The 17,582-nt window shown below is 47.0% G+C and overlaps 1 protein-coding gene across 1 annotated transcript in view; it reads left to right on the plus strand.

Annotated features, from left to right (window-relative positions):
• Positions 1-17,582, plus strand: part of LOC147112608 (fibronectin type III domain-containing protein 4-like) — a 347,906-nt gene that overhangs the window by 164,137 nt on the left and 166,187 nt on the right. Inside the window, exon 3 of the mRNA XM_085997029.1 lies at positions 13,431-13,635. Coding sequence (XP_085853155.1) covers positions 13,431-13,635 — 205 coding nt within the window. The remainder of the gene's footprint in view (positions 1-13,430; positions 13,636-17,582) is intronic.

Raw genomic sequence — 17,582 nt, forward strand, 5'->3', positions numbered from 1 at the left:
TTGGGTGTGTGAAATGAGGAAGGCACAAGGGTGGAGTTGTGGTGAGGTGAGGGCGGAAAAGCAAGAGGTGCATGCCAGGAGGAGGGTAACGTATAAGGATACCAGCACCTTGTATCCTTTCAGCCCCGCCACTGGCCAAGGGCTCAGTCGTGCCCCTGCCAAGAATGGCCAGCACTGTCTCCTCCAACGGGATGAGGTGAGACTAGGAATGGAAGATGTACCTCGTGATTGATACAGATTGTTGGTAGGTGAGTGACGGGGGGGGTGGGGGGTGGGGTGGGGGTGGTGCATGCATTGAGCAGTCTGTGAGGCTAGTGATGCAGTTGGTAGGAGATGGCTTTTGAAGATGCATTCACTGACCTTGACCAGTGGTCTGAGGTCATGAAGCTTCTTTGGGCACTGGAGCCAGGTGCTGGGGGCAACACTGCTGGCAGTGATGGCCTCGGTGATGTGGTCCCACATCGTTCTTTCTGGAGGGCCTCCTGGCCCCTGTGGGTAGAGGACCCTCTCTTGCAGTGTTGATTCCCTGCACAAAGCTGCAGTGCTGCGTATGAGGCCCTGGGTGCCTCTTCACTGGCTTGCTGAGCCATTTGTGTTAGTGCTGAAGCACTTTTACTGTTTTTTAGGTATGGAAGACGATTTAGTTTTAAGAGCTGAAGACTCCCATTTGGGAATTATTTTTAAAGTATGTGTTTTTTTTTGAAAGGCAGTAAAAGCTGAAAAATGCATTTTTTTCACTTGATTTTAGTTTTTATTAGTTCTGAATGCATTGCCCCTTTAATTCATAGCACCTTCAATTGCCCAGAATGCCCTGCAAACTCCACAGCCTTGCTCCCACAGGCTGTAAGAAGCAGCAATGCTGACTGTGGACGGGAACTTCAGGTCGGAGGCCTCCACTAACGCCACCGGGAGGATGTTGCATGGTAAGTTAGCGCTGTGCTCCACATCGCCAACCCCCAGAGCCAATTCTTCTACGGTAGCGCTGCGGCCATTTGCAGCGGCCATTAACTCGAGTTGCCAGTGATACCGACAATTCTGTTGGCGCACGTGAATTTTTCCCCCTAGAACTGTTCAGAATACTCTAAGTGTAGTCTAACTAAGCTTATATGCAAGTTTAACATAACTTCTCTGCTTTTCAATTTTATTCCTCTAGAAATGGTACCCAGTGCTTTGTTTGCTTTTTTTTTTATGGCCTTTTTAACCTGCATCACTACTTTTAGTGATCTATGTAGACACGAGTATACTATTTGGTACCTTTTATTGAAGGCTTTTTGGAAATCTAAGTATATTGGGAGAAAAATTGGGTTGCTTTGTGCCTCCCGTTAGGGCCCTAAGAGGGCCCTCTTAGGGCGCTAACGGGACACAAAGCAACTAGCGCCCGGGCGCAGCACCACCCATGCCTCCCGTGAAATTCAGCGGGAGGTTAATGGCGGCGCTAACTGGTAGCGCCATGCGGCGCTGCGCCGCCGGCGATGACGTCATCGCCGTGCGCAACGCCACGCTCGCGCCCCGGCCATGATCTTTGGGAGCGCCCCTTGACTTACCGCCGGACGCTATGTCCGATGGGGTCATGGGGGCCTCCCTGCAGCCGGGGAGGCGCAATTTAAAGGCGAGGTGCGGGGCAGTCATTTTTGATGCTGGCTGCCTGCCAGCACCTGCCTGCGCTCCTGTCCCTAGCCTCCTGAACAGCCTCCCACCCCTCCCCCCGCCGCCCCCCGCGGTGTGCCGGCTCTTTTGCCAGCAGTCCCGATCCCCGGGCCCCAGGTCGCACTGCACAAGGCCCCTCCCTTTTAAGAAGGGGAGGAAGGCCTGCAATACCGCGGCCCGATGATATTGACTTGCAGCGCCCCAAGAGGGATGCGGGGTGCTTCCAGTAGTGCCCCGCTTCCCTCTTGGGGTGCAACCACTCAAGTTCCGGCTCGGGGCGCTAATTTTTCCGGGGCACTAAAAGTAGCGCCCTGGCGAAGTTAGCGCCCCAAATGGGGGGCGACTCAATTTTTAGCCCATTACATCTATTGCATTACCGTTGTCGGTCTTTTCTGTTACTTTTGCAAAGAATTCACTAAGGTTGGTCAAGCATGACCTTCCCTTTTGGAGTCCGTGCTGAATACTTTTTATTATATTTTCAGTTTCTAGGTGTTTTTTCTATTACATCTTTCATTAAGAATTCCATTATCTTTCCTACTACCGACAAGCTAATTCGTCTATAGTTCCCTGGACTTGTATTGTCTTCCTTTTTAAATATAGCAATCACATTAGCTGTCCGCCAGTCCTCTGGCACTATTTCCTTTTCTAATGAATTTTTATATATATGCAATAGTGTCTCTGCCATCTCTTCCCTAACTTTTAATAGGCAATCCATCCGGATCAGGGGTTCTATCCTCTAATTTTGATTAGTTTATCAATTATCTACCCCCTTTCTATCTTAAATGTCTTTATATCTTTTTTGATCTCTTCTAATATCATGCCCACCATGTTAGTGTCCCTGGCAAATACTGAGGCAAAGTAATTATTTAGTGTTTCTGCTGTCATTTCCTGAGAGTTTATCGTGTGTATCCCTTAGTGGCCCTATCCTTGTCCTGCTTTTTCTTTTGTTATTTATGTGTCTGTAGAATACTTTACTAATTTAATTTTGTAGTTTCTCTTTGCCTTGCTAATAGTTCTTTTGACTTCTTTCCTAACCTTTTCATATTCCCTTTTGTCATCCTCTCCTTTGTTGTCTATGTACTTAGTGTATGCCTTTTTCTTTAGTTTCAATTTTGGCCTACTGGCTAATTTGTTCTTACTTTTCAGTGGGATATATTTCTCCTGGACTCTCTTGATCACTGTTTTAAATGTTTTCCCACTGCTGTTATATTTCTTTGTTTGTCAATAAATATTTCCAGTTTATTTTCACTAGTTCCATTCTCATCCCCTTAAAATCAGCTTTTTCTAATTTATTACTTTGGTCTTTGGTCTTTGTTTTACTTATGTCCTTCTCAATCTTTATCTTAAACCTTATTATGTTGTGATTGCTATTGCCTAGATGTTCCCCTATGCTTACTTCTCTTATCTGTTCTGGTTCATTTCCCATTACTAGATCCAGCAGTGCTCACTCTCTTTGGCTTTTTACATACTGGATAAGAAAGGAGTCCTATACACATTGCAAAAACTCCATTCCCTGTACCCCTTTCATTACCTCCTCTTGCTAGTTTATTTGGGGCTAGTTAAAATCTCCCATGATAATTATTCTATGTCCTTTACTCATTTCACATATTTTCTTACATATTTCTTCCTCCACCTCATTTCCACCATTAGGTGATCTGTAGTATACCCCTATTAGTGTGATCGATCCCTTCTTATCTTTTATTTCAATCCATATGGATTCTGTTTCGCTCCTTCTGTTGGTTTTGCCCCTTTTATCTATTGCCATTACGTTATCTCTGGTTAGTACAGCTACCCCACCCCTTCTTCATTCCCTATCCTTTCTGATTATGTTATAACTGTTAGATCCGTGGTTCAGTGGATAAATAATTACACGGATGCTGTACATAAACAAACAACAGGTCTTTACTGGAGGAGGGTCATCTCTAGACTGGAGTACAGAGGCATGCGCACAGCTTATATACCGGTGTGGTTACTGCCGGTACTACAGTATACAGGAGCTGTAAAAAGTAGTTCTGACTTAAAGCACATACACTACAATTCCTCCCTTTTTAGATTAATAATACCCCCTTAATATTCAAATAACAGTTACATTTTTACATGTACATTCAATAACAAAAAGTCCATTTATAGATTCAGTCTTTGGGGCGGCTTCCTGACCCTTTCGGGATAGCGCCTTTCCGGAGGTTCTTGTTCTTGGTGCAGAGGCGATTCTGACCCCTTTTCATCGGGTAGTTCATCGGGTTCCACTGCTACTGGGTCTGAAGTAGATGCTACCGGTATGTCGGGTTCATCCCCAGGTACTCGAGACATGGGGTTGACGCCTTCCTGTGACGCTAAGATCTGATCGACGTGGCGTCTCACAATGTTCCCCCCGACATCCACTGTGTACATTAATGGCCCCTGCCTTGTACATATCGTTCCGGGTTGCCACTTCTCTGTTCGATAGTCACGGGCCAAGACTGGTTGCCCTACATTGAAGCTCCTTGTCGGCTTCTCGTTGATGTGCTGGAATTGTTTGTCCTCAACATTTCTTCGCACATTTGGTCTGAGCAAATCCAGACGAGATTTCAACCTTCTGTTAAAGAACATCATGGCCGGGGTCTGGTTGGTAACTGGATGTGTCGCGTTTCAGTAGGCTAATAAGAAATTGTCCATCTTATGCTGTAGTGGAATTTCCTCATCGCACATGGCCTTTATCGCCTTCTTAAAGGTTTGTACGAACCTCTCAGCCAATCCATTGGTTGCTGGATGATACGGGGCGGATGTGTAATGCCTTACCCCATTCCTTTTCATGAATTTTTGGAACTCGTCGGACACAAACTGTGGTCCATTATCAGAGCAGATCTGCTCTGGCAAACGGTTTCTGGCAAATATGGTCCGTAGGACTGCAATCGTTTTCTCTGTAGTGGTTGAAGACATCTTTATCACCTCAGGCCACTTTGAATGAGCATCCGCTGCTATTAAGAACATTGAGTCCATGAATGGACCAGCAAAATCAATGTGCACCCATTGCCATGGAGAGGAGGGCCACCCCCATGGGTGTAGAGGGGCATGTGGTGGTGCATTTTGGACCTTCTGGCATCCTAAGCAGCTCTTAGTTAGGTCTTCGATTTGTTGATCGATTCCCGGCCACCACACATAAGCCCTAGCAAGGCTTTTCATTTTCACTCCCCCCAGATGACCTTCATGTAGCTCCTTTAGCACTCTCTCCCTTAACTTGGGTGGAATCACCACTCTGGATCCACACATCACTGTCCCCTGGCATGCTGACAGCTGTTCTCTTCTGGATGAGAATGCTGGCAACAGTGAGTCGCCATGTGTTGGCCATCCCCTCACCGTCAATTCATATACCCGTGACAGTGTCGGATCATTGCGGGTCTCCTCTATATCCGCGTTTGTTACCGGCAATCGTTCAATTATCGACGAATAAAATATCTCGATAGGGTCCACTGCTGGTGCTTCCTCCACCGTAGGCAGTGGCAGGCGCGATAGCCCATCAGCGTTCCCATGCTATTTCGTGCCTTTATATTCTATTTCATATTGATTCACCCCTAGAAAGAGGGACCATCTTTGTAACCGCTGTGCAGTCATTACTGGCACGCCCTTCTTAGGATTAAAGATGGAGACAAGTGGTTGGTGGTTAGTCAGCAAGGTGAACTTCTGCCCATGCAGATAATGGTTGAATTTTTTTACTCCCCATACTAGGCTGAGGGCCTCCCTGTCAATCTGGGCGTAGTTGCGCTCGGCTGAGGTTAGTGACCAAGACGCAAAGGCCACTGGCATCTCCAACCCGTCTGGGAATTTGTGCGACAGCACCGCTCCAATGCCGTAGGGTAATGCATCACATGCCAAACGAATTGGTAGTGCTGGGTTGAAATGGGCCAACACCTCTTTTGATGTGATCAATTCTTTACACTTCTGGAAAGCTCGTCTACGTTCGTCATCCCACTTCCATGGTACCCCTGTTTGCAGTAGGGTGTTCAGTGGGTGTAGTTCCGTAGACAAATTTGGTAAGAACTTGTGGTAATAGTTTACCAGCCTGAGGAACGACCTCAGTTGTGACACATTTTCCGGTGCTGGAGCCTTGACTACTGCCTCAATCTTGTCAGGGGACTTATGTAACCCCTCTTCATCGATGACGTGGCCGCAATACGAGATCTGTTTCTGGAAAAACTCGCACTTATGGCGATTAGCTCGTAGCCCATATTTCTTTAATCTGGTGAGCACCTTCTCCAAGTTAGCGAGGTGATCACCGTCATTTTCGTCCGTGACCAAGATGTCATCCAAATAACACTGGGTCCCTGGAAACCCTTGCAGGACCTGATCCATCACCCTTTGCCAGATAGCCGGAGCCGAGACTACTCCAAACACCAGCCGGTTGTATTGATAGAGACCTTTATGGGTGTTGATCGTAAGGTAATGTTTCGAAGCTTCTTCTACCTCCATTTGCAAGTACGCCTGGGCTAGATCAATTTTAGTGAAGCATTTACCACCAGATAGCGAGGCGAAAATATCCTCAATTCGTGGAAGCGGATATTGCACCGTGTGAAGGACTGGGTTCACTGTCACCTTAAAATCCCCACAGATGCGGATCTTCTTTGGTTCCCCAGGCGTATTACTCAACGACCTCTTCATTACAGGGACGTTGGGTGTAGCCCACTCGCTCCAGTCCACTTTGGACAGTACTCCTGAACGTTCCAACCCTTCCAGCTCTGCTTCAACCGCTGGTCTGATCGCATAAGGCACTGGTCTGGCCTTCAGAAACTTTGGGCTTGCATTATCCTCTATTTTCATTGTTGCTGTTATTCCTTTTAGTGTTCCGAGTCCCTCCTGGAACACTTCTTTTGCGTCAGTTCGCATTTTTGACAGTCGTCCAGGTGTGACGTCGTCATCCTTTTTGGCCTCCACCTTCAGTGCCTGTATGGAATGCCAATCTAAATGTATCTTCCGGATCCACTCACGTCCTAGCAGTGGTGGCCCCCCATTTGGCAATACATATATATCCATTTTAGGTATTTCCTGACCTTTATATGTCACTTTCACCCTTATTTTTCCTTTGGGGTAGACTTTTTGCCCCGTATACGTCTTCAAGACAATCTCTGTAGCTTTCAAGGGTATGTGTGAAAATAGCCGCTTGTAGTCTCTTTGATTTATGACTGTTAGAGCTGACCCTGTGTCCAATTCCATTTCCACTTGGACTCCGTCTATCTTGAGTGTAAGCCAGATACTCTGGTGATCCTCTATTTCGGTTACATTATGTAGTTTCAGACAACCCACCTCCTTGCTTCCGGAGTCTGTGTCACTTTTCTGTCCGTCTGAACCGCTGACCATCACCTGGTGTACCTTTTTGTACTTCTCCTGTGGAGATTTCTTACTGTTGGTTTTCTTCCCAGACCTGCAGACTCTTGCTATGTGTCCTGCTTTCCCACACTGTCTGCACACTTGGTCCTTGAACCAACAATCTTTCTGGTCATGTGTTGTTCTGCCGCAGCGATAGCACTTCTCTGTTCCATAGGTCATTTCGTTGGTGCCGCATTCTTGCGGTCTCCGTTGTATCTCTGCAGCGCCCCTTATGGCTGCTTCGTGTGATACTGCCATATTGAAAGCTTTGTCCAGCGTAAGGTCCTTTTCTGATAGAAGCCGTTTCTGGGTTCCTTCACTTCGTAGCCCACACACAAACTTGTCCCTTAACGTGTATGCTAGTCCCGCTCCAAACTGGCAGTATATCGATAGCTTGCGCAGTTCCGTTAGGTACTCAGCATTGCTTTCGGCTTTGTGTTGGTTCCTTTTATGGAACTTAAATCGTTCTGCTATCAGCAGTGGTGTGGGGCTTAAGTGGTCCTGTAGGATTTCTACTATGCTTCCAAAATCCTTGTTTACCGACTTCTCTGGGGCTATTAGATTCCGCAGTAACCCATAAGTTTTTGCACCCATGGAATTTAACAGAACCAGTGCTTTATTAGCATCTGGCAGTTCATTCGCCCTGCAGTACACCTCAATACGTTCCACATATGTCGCCCAATCTTCGACTTCATTGTCGAACGTAGAGATACTGCCACTCTTCGGCATCCTTGGTTGTGCGTTAACTATCCCCATGGCGCCTCCCGCGCTTCCCCTTCTTCTCCGCTGGCACAAAATGGCGTCTCCCGCGCTTTCCTTCCTTCCCGCGCTCGCCCGTCTTCTCCACTGCGGCTTCGCAAAATGGCATCTCCCGCGCTCTTCCTTCTTCTCCGCGGCTCAATGGCTGCCCCCACTCTCTCCCTGCTTCTCCGCGGCTCAATGGCATCTCCCCTTGCTTCGCCCCGCGGACCCTGATCAGCCCGTGATCCCTGGCTGTGCTCTGCGCGTTCTTCTCTTGATATTTGTCGACGCCGCTCGGTCTAGAACCTGGCTGTTTCTTACCCTCTCTCCGGTTTTGCAGTATTTTTCCATGACGCCGCTCGGTGATCAACCCCCGGCTGCGCCCTGCTCTCTTCTCTCTGCCGTCGGTCGGCTCCAGCCGCCGCTGCTCGGGAAGGGTCTGCTCAGGACCTGTCGTCGGTCTCTTACTGCTCGTTGTGGCTGGGGAACCAAGCCCGGCTCTCCACAGCCTCCCCAGCGAAGTTGGATCTCTGCCTGACTGCTGGGCGGTTGCTCGCGGTCGACGCCCGTGTTCCTGGACTCGACTATTTTTTTTTGTGTTTTTTTTTGTTTAATGTTGCAGGTAGATTCGCATCAACACTTGTCGCCACTGTTAGATCCATGGTTCAGTGGATAAATAATTACACGGATGCTGTACATAAACAAACAACAGGTCTTTACTGGAGGAGGGTCATCTCTAGACTGGAGTGCAGAGGCATGCGCAGAGCTTATATACCAGTGTGGTTACTGCCGGTACTACAGTATACAGGAGCTGTAAAAAGTAGTTCTGACTTAAAGCACATACACTACAATAACCGGCGATATTTAGTTGCCAGTCCTGTTCTTTATGTAGCCATGTTTCAGTTATTCCTACTACATCCGGTTCCTCGCTACGGATTAATGCCCCCAGTTCCCCTGTTTTATTTTGGATGCTGTGTACGTTGCTGTACAGGCAGTTTAATTCATCTTTAATAGTTGTTCCTTTTACTTTATTTTTTATACTTCCATTTTATAATTGTATTTGTTCCCTGAGGGGGTGAAATTCGCCTCCATTGCGCGCGCCGTTAGCGCCTCTGGGGGGGTGCTAATGGGGCGCAAAGGGCTTATTGCCTGGCCGGGGGTGAGCACCTGCCGAGAAATTCAGTGAGGCGCTACTGAGGCGCTAGGCAGTAGCGCCGTGCCCCCGCCGGTAGCGCTCCGGGCCGTTGCACCGCCAGTGATGACGTCTTCGCTGAGCGATGTGACCCCTTAGCGGCCCGCCGTGGTCCCTTTGCGCCCCGCAGCAGAAATTCGTCTGTACCCTGCGAGGCTGCTGCGGGCGATGTCAGCGACAGCCTCATGGGTCGCAAACTGGGCTGCACACTGCTGGCGGGGCGCTAATTAAAGCGAGGTGCGGCCGCGGCGCGTGCCGGAGGTCAGCCATTCATGGCAGCCCTTGGCGTGGTCCATGGCTGCCATCGCGTCATCCGGCACCACGTCTCGGTGCCGGGCTGTGTCCACGGTGCCACGCCGCCCTAGTGGGCTAGTGGAGGCGGTCAAACAGCCTGCAGAGTGCGCAGCGGCCCTCCCCTTTAATGGAAGGGGAGGGGCGATGAAACGCATCAGTGCTGCGCGAAGTGGCCGTCCGCCGCTACCGCGCTTTGTTCCCCAGACACCGCCCTGAGAGGAAATGGAGCACTCGAGATAGCGCTCCGCTTCCTCGCTGGGGTGGTAAGCCCAATTTAACGGCTGGGGTGGTACTCCCACGCCGAGCGCTAAATGTCTGCCGCTAATTCGGTTACCGCCCCAAACGGGGCGTAATCGAATTCCACCCCCTAAATGTTTATGTTACCCTTGTCCCTTACCTTGGTCTGACCTTTACTCTCATCTCCTATTTGTATTATTTTCACCAAATCCCTCACCTATCTTACTAGTTTAAAGTCTTATCGACATATGTCTTTTACTCATTTCACATATTTGCTTACATATTTCTTCATCCAACTCGTTTCCACTATTAGGTGGTCTGATGTAACAAACCTAAAGCTAGCTCAACTCAGAAAATAGACTACATGAGTGGTGGTGTTAAATATTGAACACTATATCGGTACAGTATTTGTAACCCTCCAACCTGTGCACTCATCAAATGTGGCTTCCCCAATGGGAGTAGGATTGCTCAATTGACCATAGTTTAGGTTATTGTTACTTGATGAAACTTTATGGTGATTTAAAAACATATTTTATTACTGATTTTTAATACTGCAGTTTTGGGTGAGACATTTAAACAAGTTCTAAACAAGTCAGCTACTCAATTAAATCACAGCCATGGGGTAAATTCTCTCTGGTTGCTATGTGCTAGCAACACTGTAAACAGAGATTGTAATAAAAAAGGAAAAAGTCCCTTTGGACTGTCTGTTCAATGATTTGACGCTGACTCCATATTGGTAACAGTTATGATTTTTATTTAAGCATAAGTGAGACTTAACATTACAGTACTCGAGCAGCAGTTTACAAAGTACAATTGAGAATTATGTTGCCCGTTATTGTCCTTTGGGTAGTAGAAGTGGCCCATTTCTCGTTCCTTCTACTCACAAACGTGCCTGCCGGTACCGGTCCAGTCAGTGCCCTTCGTGACCCTTCTACACCGAGAGTGTCCCAAACCCACTAGGATATACCTCAAAAACCAGAACTATGGAAAGATCTGTCCAATCATGTATCTTTCATATCCCCCATTCTACTCAATCAGGAGACCGGCATGTTTTGTGGGTAGCGCAGGCCTTGGGCCTTCCTTGTCTGCTTTTTATCCTTTGCACAAGCTTTTTATGTGCTTCATTTTTGTTTCCATGGTAATGACATCTTGGTGACAATGAGTTCTAATTAGAGTCTGGTTTTGAACATGATTTTCCCTAATTCTAACAGAAATAAGACCAAATTAATAAGACTATACTAACTTAATAAAAACTATAAACTGGCAATCTTAATATTCAGCTACGGTCTAGCAAAGCTGAAAATTAGTAAAATACTGAATTAGTAAAAATAATTTAGTTGGTTATGTTTCGATGGCTCACATTCCCACAGAAAAGAACCAGATAAAAGATAAGACTGAGTCAGCTCAGAGCCGTCCCTGTTCTGTTCCCTCGCTTTTCTAGCAAAACAAGTGTAATTCTGCCATGCACAAGGCCATTTGTGACACACCTGCAGTCCAAAAGTCATGGATTCTGCAGAATAGCAGTTCTAACAAAGAGCTTGCGGTCATTTAACTCTTGCAATGCCTGATCTCTCAAAATACCATCAAAAGCCCATTCTTACAAGAGGGAAGATTTTCTTTTTTTCAGAAATATCTCTAGAAATAGTCATTACAGGAAAGCTTCCCACTGGCATTGAAATTCCATGAGGATTCTACTGGTCTCCCACAATAACTCTGACAACAGACTGGCAGAACCCCTAGAGAAACTGCAAAAAATGGCTGAAAAGGCCTATTTACAGCATTTCCTGGGGTTCTGCCAGTGTTATATCAGGAGAATGGTAGAACCACTGGAATTACAGGGACATAACATTGTTGACTCTTGGGGATAATTTTGACTTTTGGTGATCGTATAAAATGGGCGATTATGAGATCGGCCTCTCGTTATACACCCTGCCCAATTTTCATTTCCATTAACTTCAGGTGTTTAATGAGTGTCTGAGCCTATATCGCACATTTTACACTGTTGTTTAAAGTCAAAATGCCCCCCATAGAGATCAGAAGAAATTTTCCTGCATGCTTTTTTTTAGGGCATGCAGTGCAGAGTATGTGGGCTATGGAATATTATTGATACTGATTGTCATTCAAACAAAGCTAGTGCTTCTTTGCTCGTGGGACTACTGTTTGACAGTATACTTAAACAACAACTTGCATTTATATTGCCCCTTCAATATAGAAAAATGTCCCAAGGCGTTTCACAGAGACATTATCAAAAAATTTGAAGCCAAGCCAAAGAGGGAGACATTTGGAGGGGTGACCAAAAGACTTTTAAGGAGGGTCTGCAAGGAAATCACCTTTAGGGATATATGGCCTCGATATTTACGGGGTGTGGGGGATGTGGAGATCCCGATGAATTTAACAGCAGGATCTGCTTACCATTTTTTAAATTCCGTTTCTGCCCAGCAGCCGGCCAGATTGATGGGCTAGCTGGTTGCCAGGCAGGATAGCCAGTGGCATAAGGCCACAGCCGGGGACTGTTAAGGGGCAATCTGGATGGAGGGAGGGAAAGAACAGGGGTGGTGGGGGGTGCGGTTGGCAGATCGCGGCAGCGAGGGGAGGCTGCGATCGGCAGAAGGCTTGCTTGAAGAGTTGGGGGGAAGCATTGCTGCGCTTCCTGGCCCACAAGTAGTGCTTTATAAAAAGCACTTATCTGCTTGATCCGACTGCTCCCGTCTCCATTTAGCTGCCACGTTTCCTGAGCCCTGAGAAACCCAGCCGGCAACTGTGAAATTTGAATCAGGCTCCCAACTGCAATGTGGGAGCCTGATTTAAGTATAATAATGAAGGGTCCTGCCTCTCCAAGACAGGACATAGGCTGCCACACAGCGTGTATGCGGCGGGTTGGGGTCGCATTTCACGATTATTCATTTTTAACACCCCCCAACAACCCTCTCCCACTCGTCTGTGGGTGGTTGTGGGTTAATATCGACTCCTATGTATCTGCACCCTAAATTTCTTTGAGCCTGTTCCACCTTTCAATTAGATCACAGTTGATTAGCTCCATTTACCTGCCTTTTCTCTATATCTCTTGATACCTTTGCCTGACAAAAAGCTAGTGATCTGAGCCTTGAAAGTTTCAATTAACCCAATGTCCACAGCCTTTTGGGGGGAGCAAGTTCTAGATTTCCACTACCCTTTGTGTGGAAAAAGTGCTTCCTGATTTCACTCCTAAATGGCCTAGCTCCAATTTTGAGATTGTTCCCCTTTGTTCTGGATTCCCCCACCAGATGAAATTGTTTCTCTGTACCTACTCTACTGAATCCCTTCATCAGTTTAAGCAGTTTGATTAGATCACCCCTTACTCTTCTAAACTCAGGGGAATATAAGCTAAGTTATGCAACCTGTCCTCATAATTTAACCCTTTAAGCCCTGGTCTCCCCCTTCCTCATCTGCCTGAGGGCTGTTGCTAGCATTGCAGTGGTCAAACACGCTGTGCCGGGCGAGTTTCCTCTTTTTCTGCAGCTCGCCCGCTTCATGGAAATGAAGCCCAAGGCCAAATATCAGGGGTGTCTCAGGCCTCTCCATTCAGCTGCAGGGATCGTACCCTGCACCCCTCCTGCGCACCCAAAAATGGGCTCCCCTGAATTTGTAGGCCATGGTTTCTTCCTCCCTCCCTTCTTAAATAATGGAGTATGCATGAAAGTATCAAGGTTGAAAATTAGGTTGATTTGAGATTATTTGCTAGATTCAACTTTCATGCTTGGACTTCTTGAACTGGGATGCTATACCTCTAAATGGCCTTTAAAATAAAACTTTCTTCCTTGTGGAAGAAATCATGGAAAGCCACAATATTTGGCAAATCTTGCTGTGGGACTGCTGTAGTTTTTAGTAAATTATACACTGATGAGATGCCAGCCCAGGTTATATATAAAATATGAGCTGAACTTTAATCATTATCCCTTATTTATCATCTGCTAATTTTTCAATATACTGTTTGATGCAGAGGAAAGATGGTCAGATGCAAAGGTCTATCCGCGAAGTGAATACGACAAATCGAGCATGTGTGCTGTGGGATTTAGAGGAAGACACAGAATATGTGATCCAAGTTCAATCCATTGGTCTGAATGGGGAAAGCCAGGCCAGCAAGCGTGTTCAATTCAGAACCCTAAAAGAAACTGATTGGGTACCTTCAAATAGCTCGAACAAAGGTGAGATCTGTTAATTGATTATTTACTCTGGCTTTGTACCATTTACTGTAAAAGTCTCTGCCATGATATTAGTTCTACATAAGAGATCATCCTAATCGTGCAGCTTTCAAAGATTTATAATATGATGACTAAGCTGTCATTCACATCATCGTTGCAAATATCTACACATGCATCTTTGTGGATGTAAGCAAGGTTATCTGATAATAAAAGGCTTGGAAAGGTTTGCTAGTATGTTTTCTAGTACACGAGTCTTCAAGTCGAGGGTTACATCATTCAATTGTTTTAATGTTTGTTGTTTTGTTCTAAGAAGGCAGTTTAATATATTTTTGTCCCTTTTCTCCATTACAGCTATGTTGGGTTGTCACGGAATTATTTTGTAGATTCTTGTGAAAGCTATCTACTGGGCATGTGCAGACACGCAACACTGTTCCTAGTTATCCTTTGTCCCAGCTATGACCATCACACACAAACATTTGAATGGTTAAAAAAATGTGGCGGAAAATAAATGTTAGTTCGTTCATTACACGTCAAACATTTGTGCCAATCATTGCTGATAAAAACAGTATAAAATCAAAGTGAAAAAGCACAGAAACCAGTTTGGGAAAGAATTATCACAGTTAGAGTGTAGCTGAGTTTTAACGTGTAGTCAAAGTATATGGTTAATGACAGGGCCCTTGGGGTGCAAGACTCTATAAATCAAAAGTTACAGGTTTGAATTACAGATTGAGCATCCTGAATCCGGCAACATCGGGACCGAGGCCGAGCTGGTTTTCCTGTTTTCCGGACTTCGGAACGTATCTCTGGTGTCCGAAGTCCAGAAATATCGCAACCTGGGCTCGGGCGTTTCCGGACTTCGGACATCAGAAACACGTTCCGAGTCCGGCAATGCCTGGGCCGCTCCGCATAGCGCGGACGCGTTTCTCCGCCCCTCCCCTTCTGCTAAAGGGGAGGGACGCTGCGAGCGCTGCAGAGCATCCGATGGCCCACACTAGGCCACCAGGTTGGCGTGGTGCCGTGGCCGCAGCCTGGCGGAAACACTTAGTGCAGATTAAGGAGGATTAAACACAACACTGAAGTTTTATTGCATCACTCGCATTTTTCATAGGATTTTTCAAAAAAAGACAACAAAAGTTAATGGCTTTTTGAAGTACAGATTGAGCGTCCAAAATCCGGAGTTCTGGATTCCGGAACATTTTACGGATTCTGGATGACTGGCACCAATCATCCCTGAGTCCGGATTCCCGAACATTCCGGATTCTGGAACTCTTTTATTTGGGTGCTCAATCTGTACAACGCTGCAGCTGTCAATCGATCCTGTCATTCTTAGTTATAGTCTCAGTTACAGGCTCTTTTGCCTGGAAAATGGTGCTTTAGCTGATTTAATAAAGAGCCTCGGATTCAATTCCTCCTAGAAACATAGAAGATAGGAGCAGGAGTAGGCCATTCGGCCCCTCGAGCCTGCTCTGCCATTCAATGAGATCATGGTTGATCATTCAAACTCAGTACCCTGTCCCTGCCTTCTCCCCATATCCCTTGATCCCTTTAGCCTTAAGAAATATACTCCTTCTTGAATATATTTAATGAATTGGCCTCAACTGCCTTCTGTGGTAGAGAATTCCACAGGTTCACCACTCTCTGGGTGAAGAAATTCCTCCTCATCTCTGTCCTAATTGGCTTACCCCTTATCTTTAGACTGTGACCCCTGGTTCTGGACTCCCCCGCCATCGGGAACATCCTTCCTGCATCTAGTCTGTCTAGTTCTGTTAGAATTTTATAAGTTTCAATGAGATCCCCTCTCATTCTTCTAAACTCCAGCGAGTATAAGCCCAATCAACCCAATCTCTCCTCATACGTTATTCCTGCCATCCCAGGTATTAGTCTGGTGAATCTTCACTGCACTCCCTCCATGGCAAGAACATCCTTCCTCAGATAAGGCAACCAAAACTGCACGCAATACTCAAGGTGTGGTCTCACCAATGCCCTGTACAACCTTGTTCCTGTACTCAAACCCTCTCGCTACGAAGGCCAACATACCATTTGCCTTCTTAACCGCCTGCTGCTCCTGCATGCTTACCTTCAGCGACTGGTGCACAAGGGCACCCAGGTCTCGTTGCATTTCCCCTTCTCCCAATGTATTACCGTTCAGATAATAATCTGCCTTCCTGTTTTTGCCACCAAAGTGGATAACCTCGCATTTATCCATATTATACTGTATCTGCCATGCATCTGCCCAATCATCCAACCTGTCCATATCATACTGGAGTTTCTCAGCATCCTCCTCACAGCACACATGCCCACCCAGCTTTGCGTCATCTGCAAACTTGGAGATATTACGTCTAGTTCCCTCATCGAGATCATTAATATATATTGTGAATAGCTGTAATTACTCTGAATACCGCTGAATGTAACTGGTAGTGTTCATTTTTTTTAAAAGATGGTTTTCTGAAATGATCAGCACGATTCTGGAAATGCCGACGGTTCTTTGAGTCTATGGCCTAGAAATTGAGTTTTGGCTTAGCCAGGGCTTTAGCGCCGGAAGTTAGTGCCGGCGCTAAGTCCCCCTGCGCGCGCCAAAAATTCAGCAGGGCCGCGCCCAAACGGCTGCCGGCGCTACTGAAGAGTCTTTGAGGCGGTAAATCGGCGCTAACTGCCGTTTCGCGCCGCAATTCCGGCGCTGCGGCACCCGATGCGGTGCGGCAGGCTCGGGAAGTGCAGGCCTCCTCCTTCCCTTAAGGAGGAGCTGCCTGCACCCGGCCGCGGCCCACGAAAATCTTTTTAAAAATGAGCCCGGCACCTCGGACAAGTGCCGGGCTTGCTTCTGTTCCGGGGGGGGGGGGGGGGGAAGTCCGGGGAGGGAGCTGCGCCCAGGCGGCCGGCGGGAAAGCGGCCGGCCGCCGCGGGGCCTTTAATGCGCCGGCGCAAAGACTTGTAAGACTCTGTTGCCAGAGTCTTAGTTGCGGCTGCCACGGGCGAGGCGGCCGCAACTGAATTTCGGCGCTGGGGCCCGTCGGCATGGCAACCGGGACGCTGCGCACACCGATGACGTCATCGGTGCCGGCGCAGCGCTACCGGTCTACCGCGGCAGAAGGGCCCCAGGCAATTTCGGCGCCGGCGCCAATTGCAGCGCTAGGCCCTCTAGCGCCGCAAAATCGGTGCTAAGGGCACTCAATTTCTAGGCCTATATATCTTATTACAGTAGGCAAGGTTTGGTAGTATTTATTTTTAAACAGCTGTTTTTTATATGTACTAATTAAATGCATCCCCCCCACAACCCATTTAAAAAGAATCTATATCTGAGTTTGTTGCTTGGTGCAGTTTCAGTGATTCGCGAGTAACAATTTACCCAGAATGATACCCCTACTGTTGGAATGACTTTGATTTTATCGGTCATGTGCATCACCTTCAGGACGGAGAGCTGAGTCTCCCCCCTGGAGCTAGCACATCTGCTGGCAGTTGATTTACATTTCCTGTCCATTTTGCCTCCGAATCCCTCAATTCCATTTCTGTCTCCATGAGTTCTAAGAGGGCAGGGTGGCAAACCTGGCTCTTTGTCACACTTCAGTGCTTCATTACCACTCTTTGTTTAGGCAGAGCGCTCATTTTGTTTCTCCCACTGAGCTGAGGTACTCCATTATCACAAGATGCTCAACCTCACAGTGGTGAAACTCAACTCAACGGTGACTGGATCTAGGGCATTCGTAAATTCAAGAGAAGCTACAGGAGCTAATGGGAAATATCGCTGCACTCTATGTAGCAGTTTCATTTGGGATTCAGCGCCCAGTTCGGTTTTCACACCAATTTTGTAAAAAAAATCTTTCAGAAAATGCCATTTTGAAGCAAAGCGTAAGTAAATAACAATAGAAATTCTCCGCATGGGTCAGCCAGTGAACACACTGCCTGCCCTGTGTGTTCCTGAGCGCATACACCAGAAAGTCCTGGGCTTGATC

Source organism: Somniosus microcephalus, chromosome 9, assembly GCF_052327205.1.
Source record: "Somniosus microcephalus isolate GS21.2 chromosome 9, FLI_Smic_1.0, whole genome shotgun sequence".
In the NCBI taxonomy this organism is placed as follows: Eukaryota; Metazoa; Chordata; class Chondrichthyes; order Squaliformes; family Somniosidae; genus Somniosus; species Somniosus microcephalus.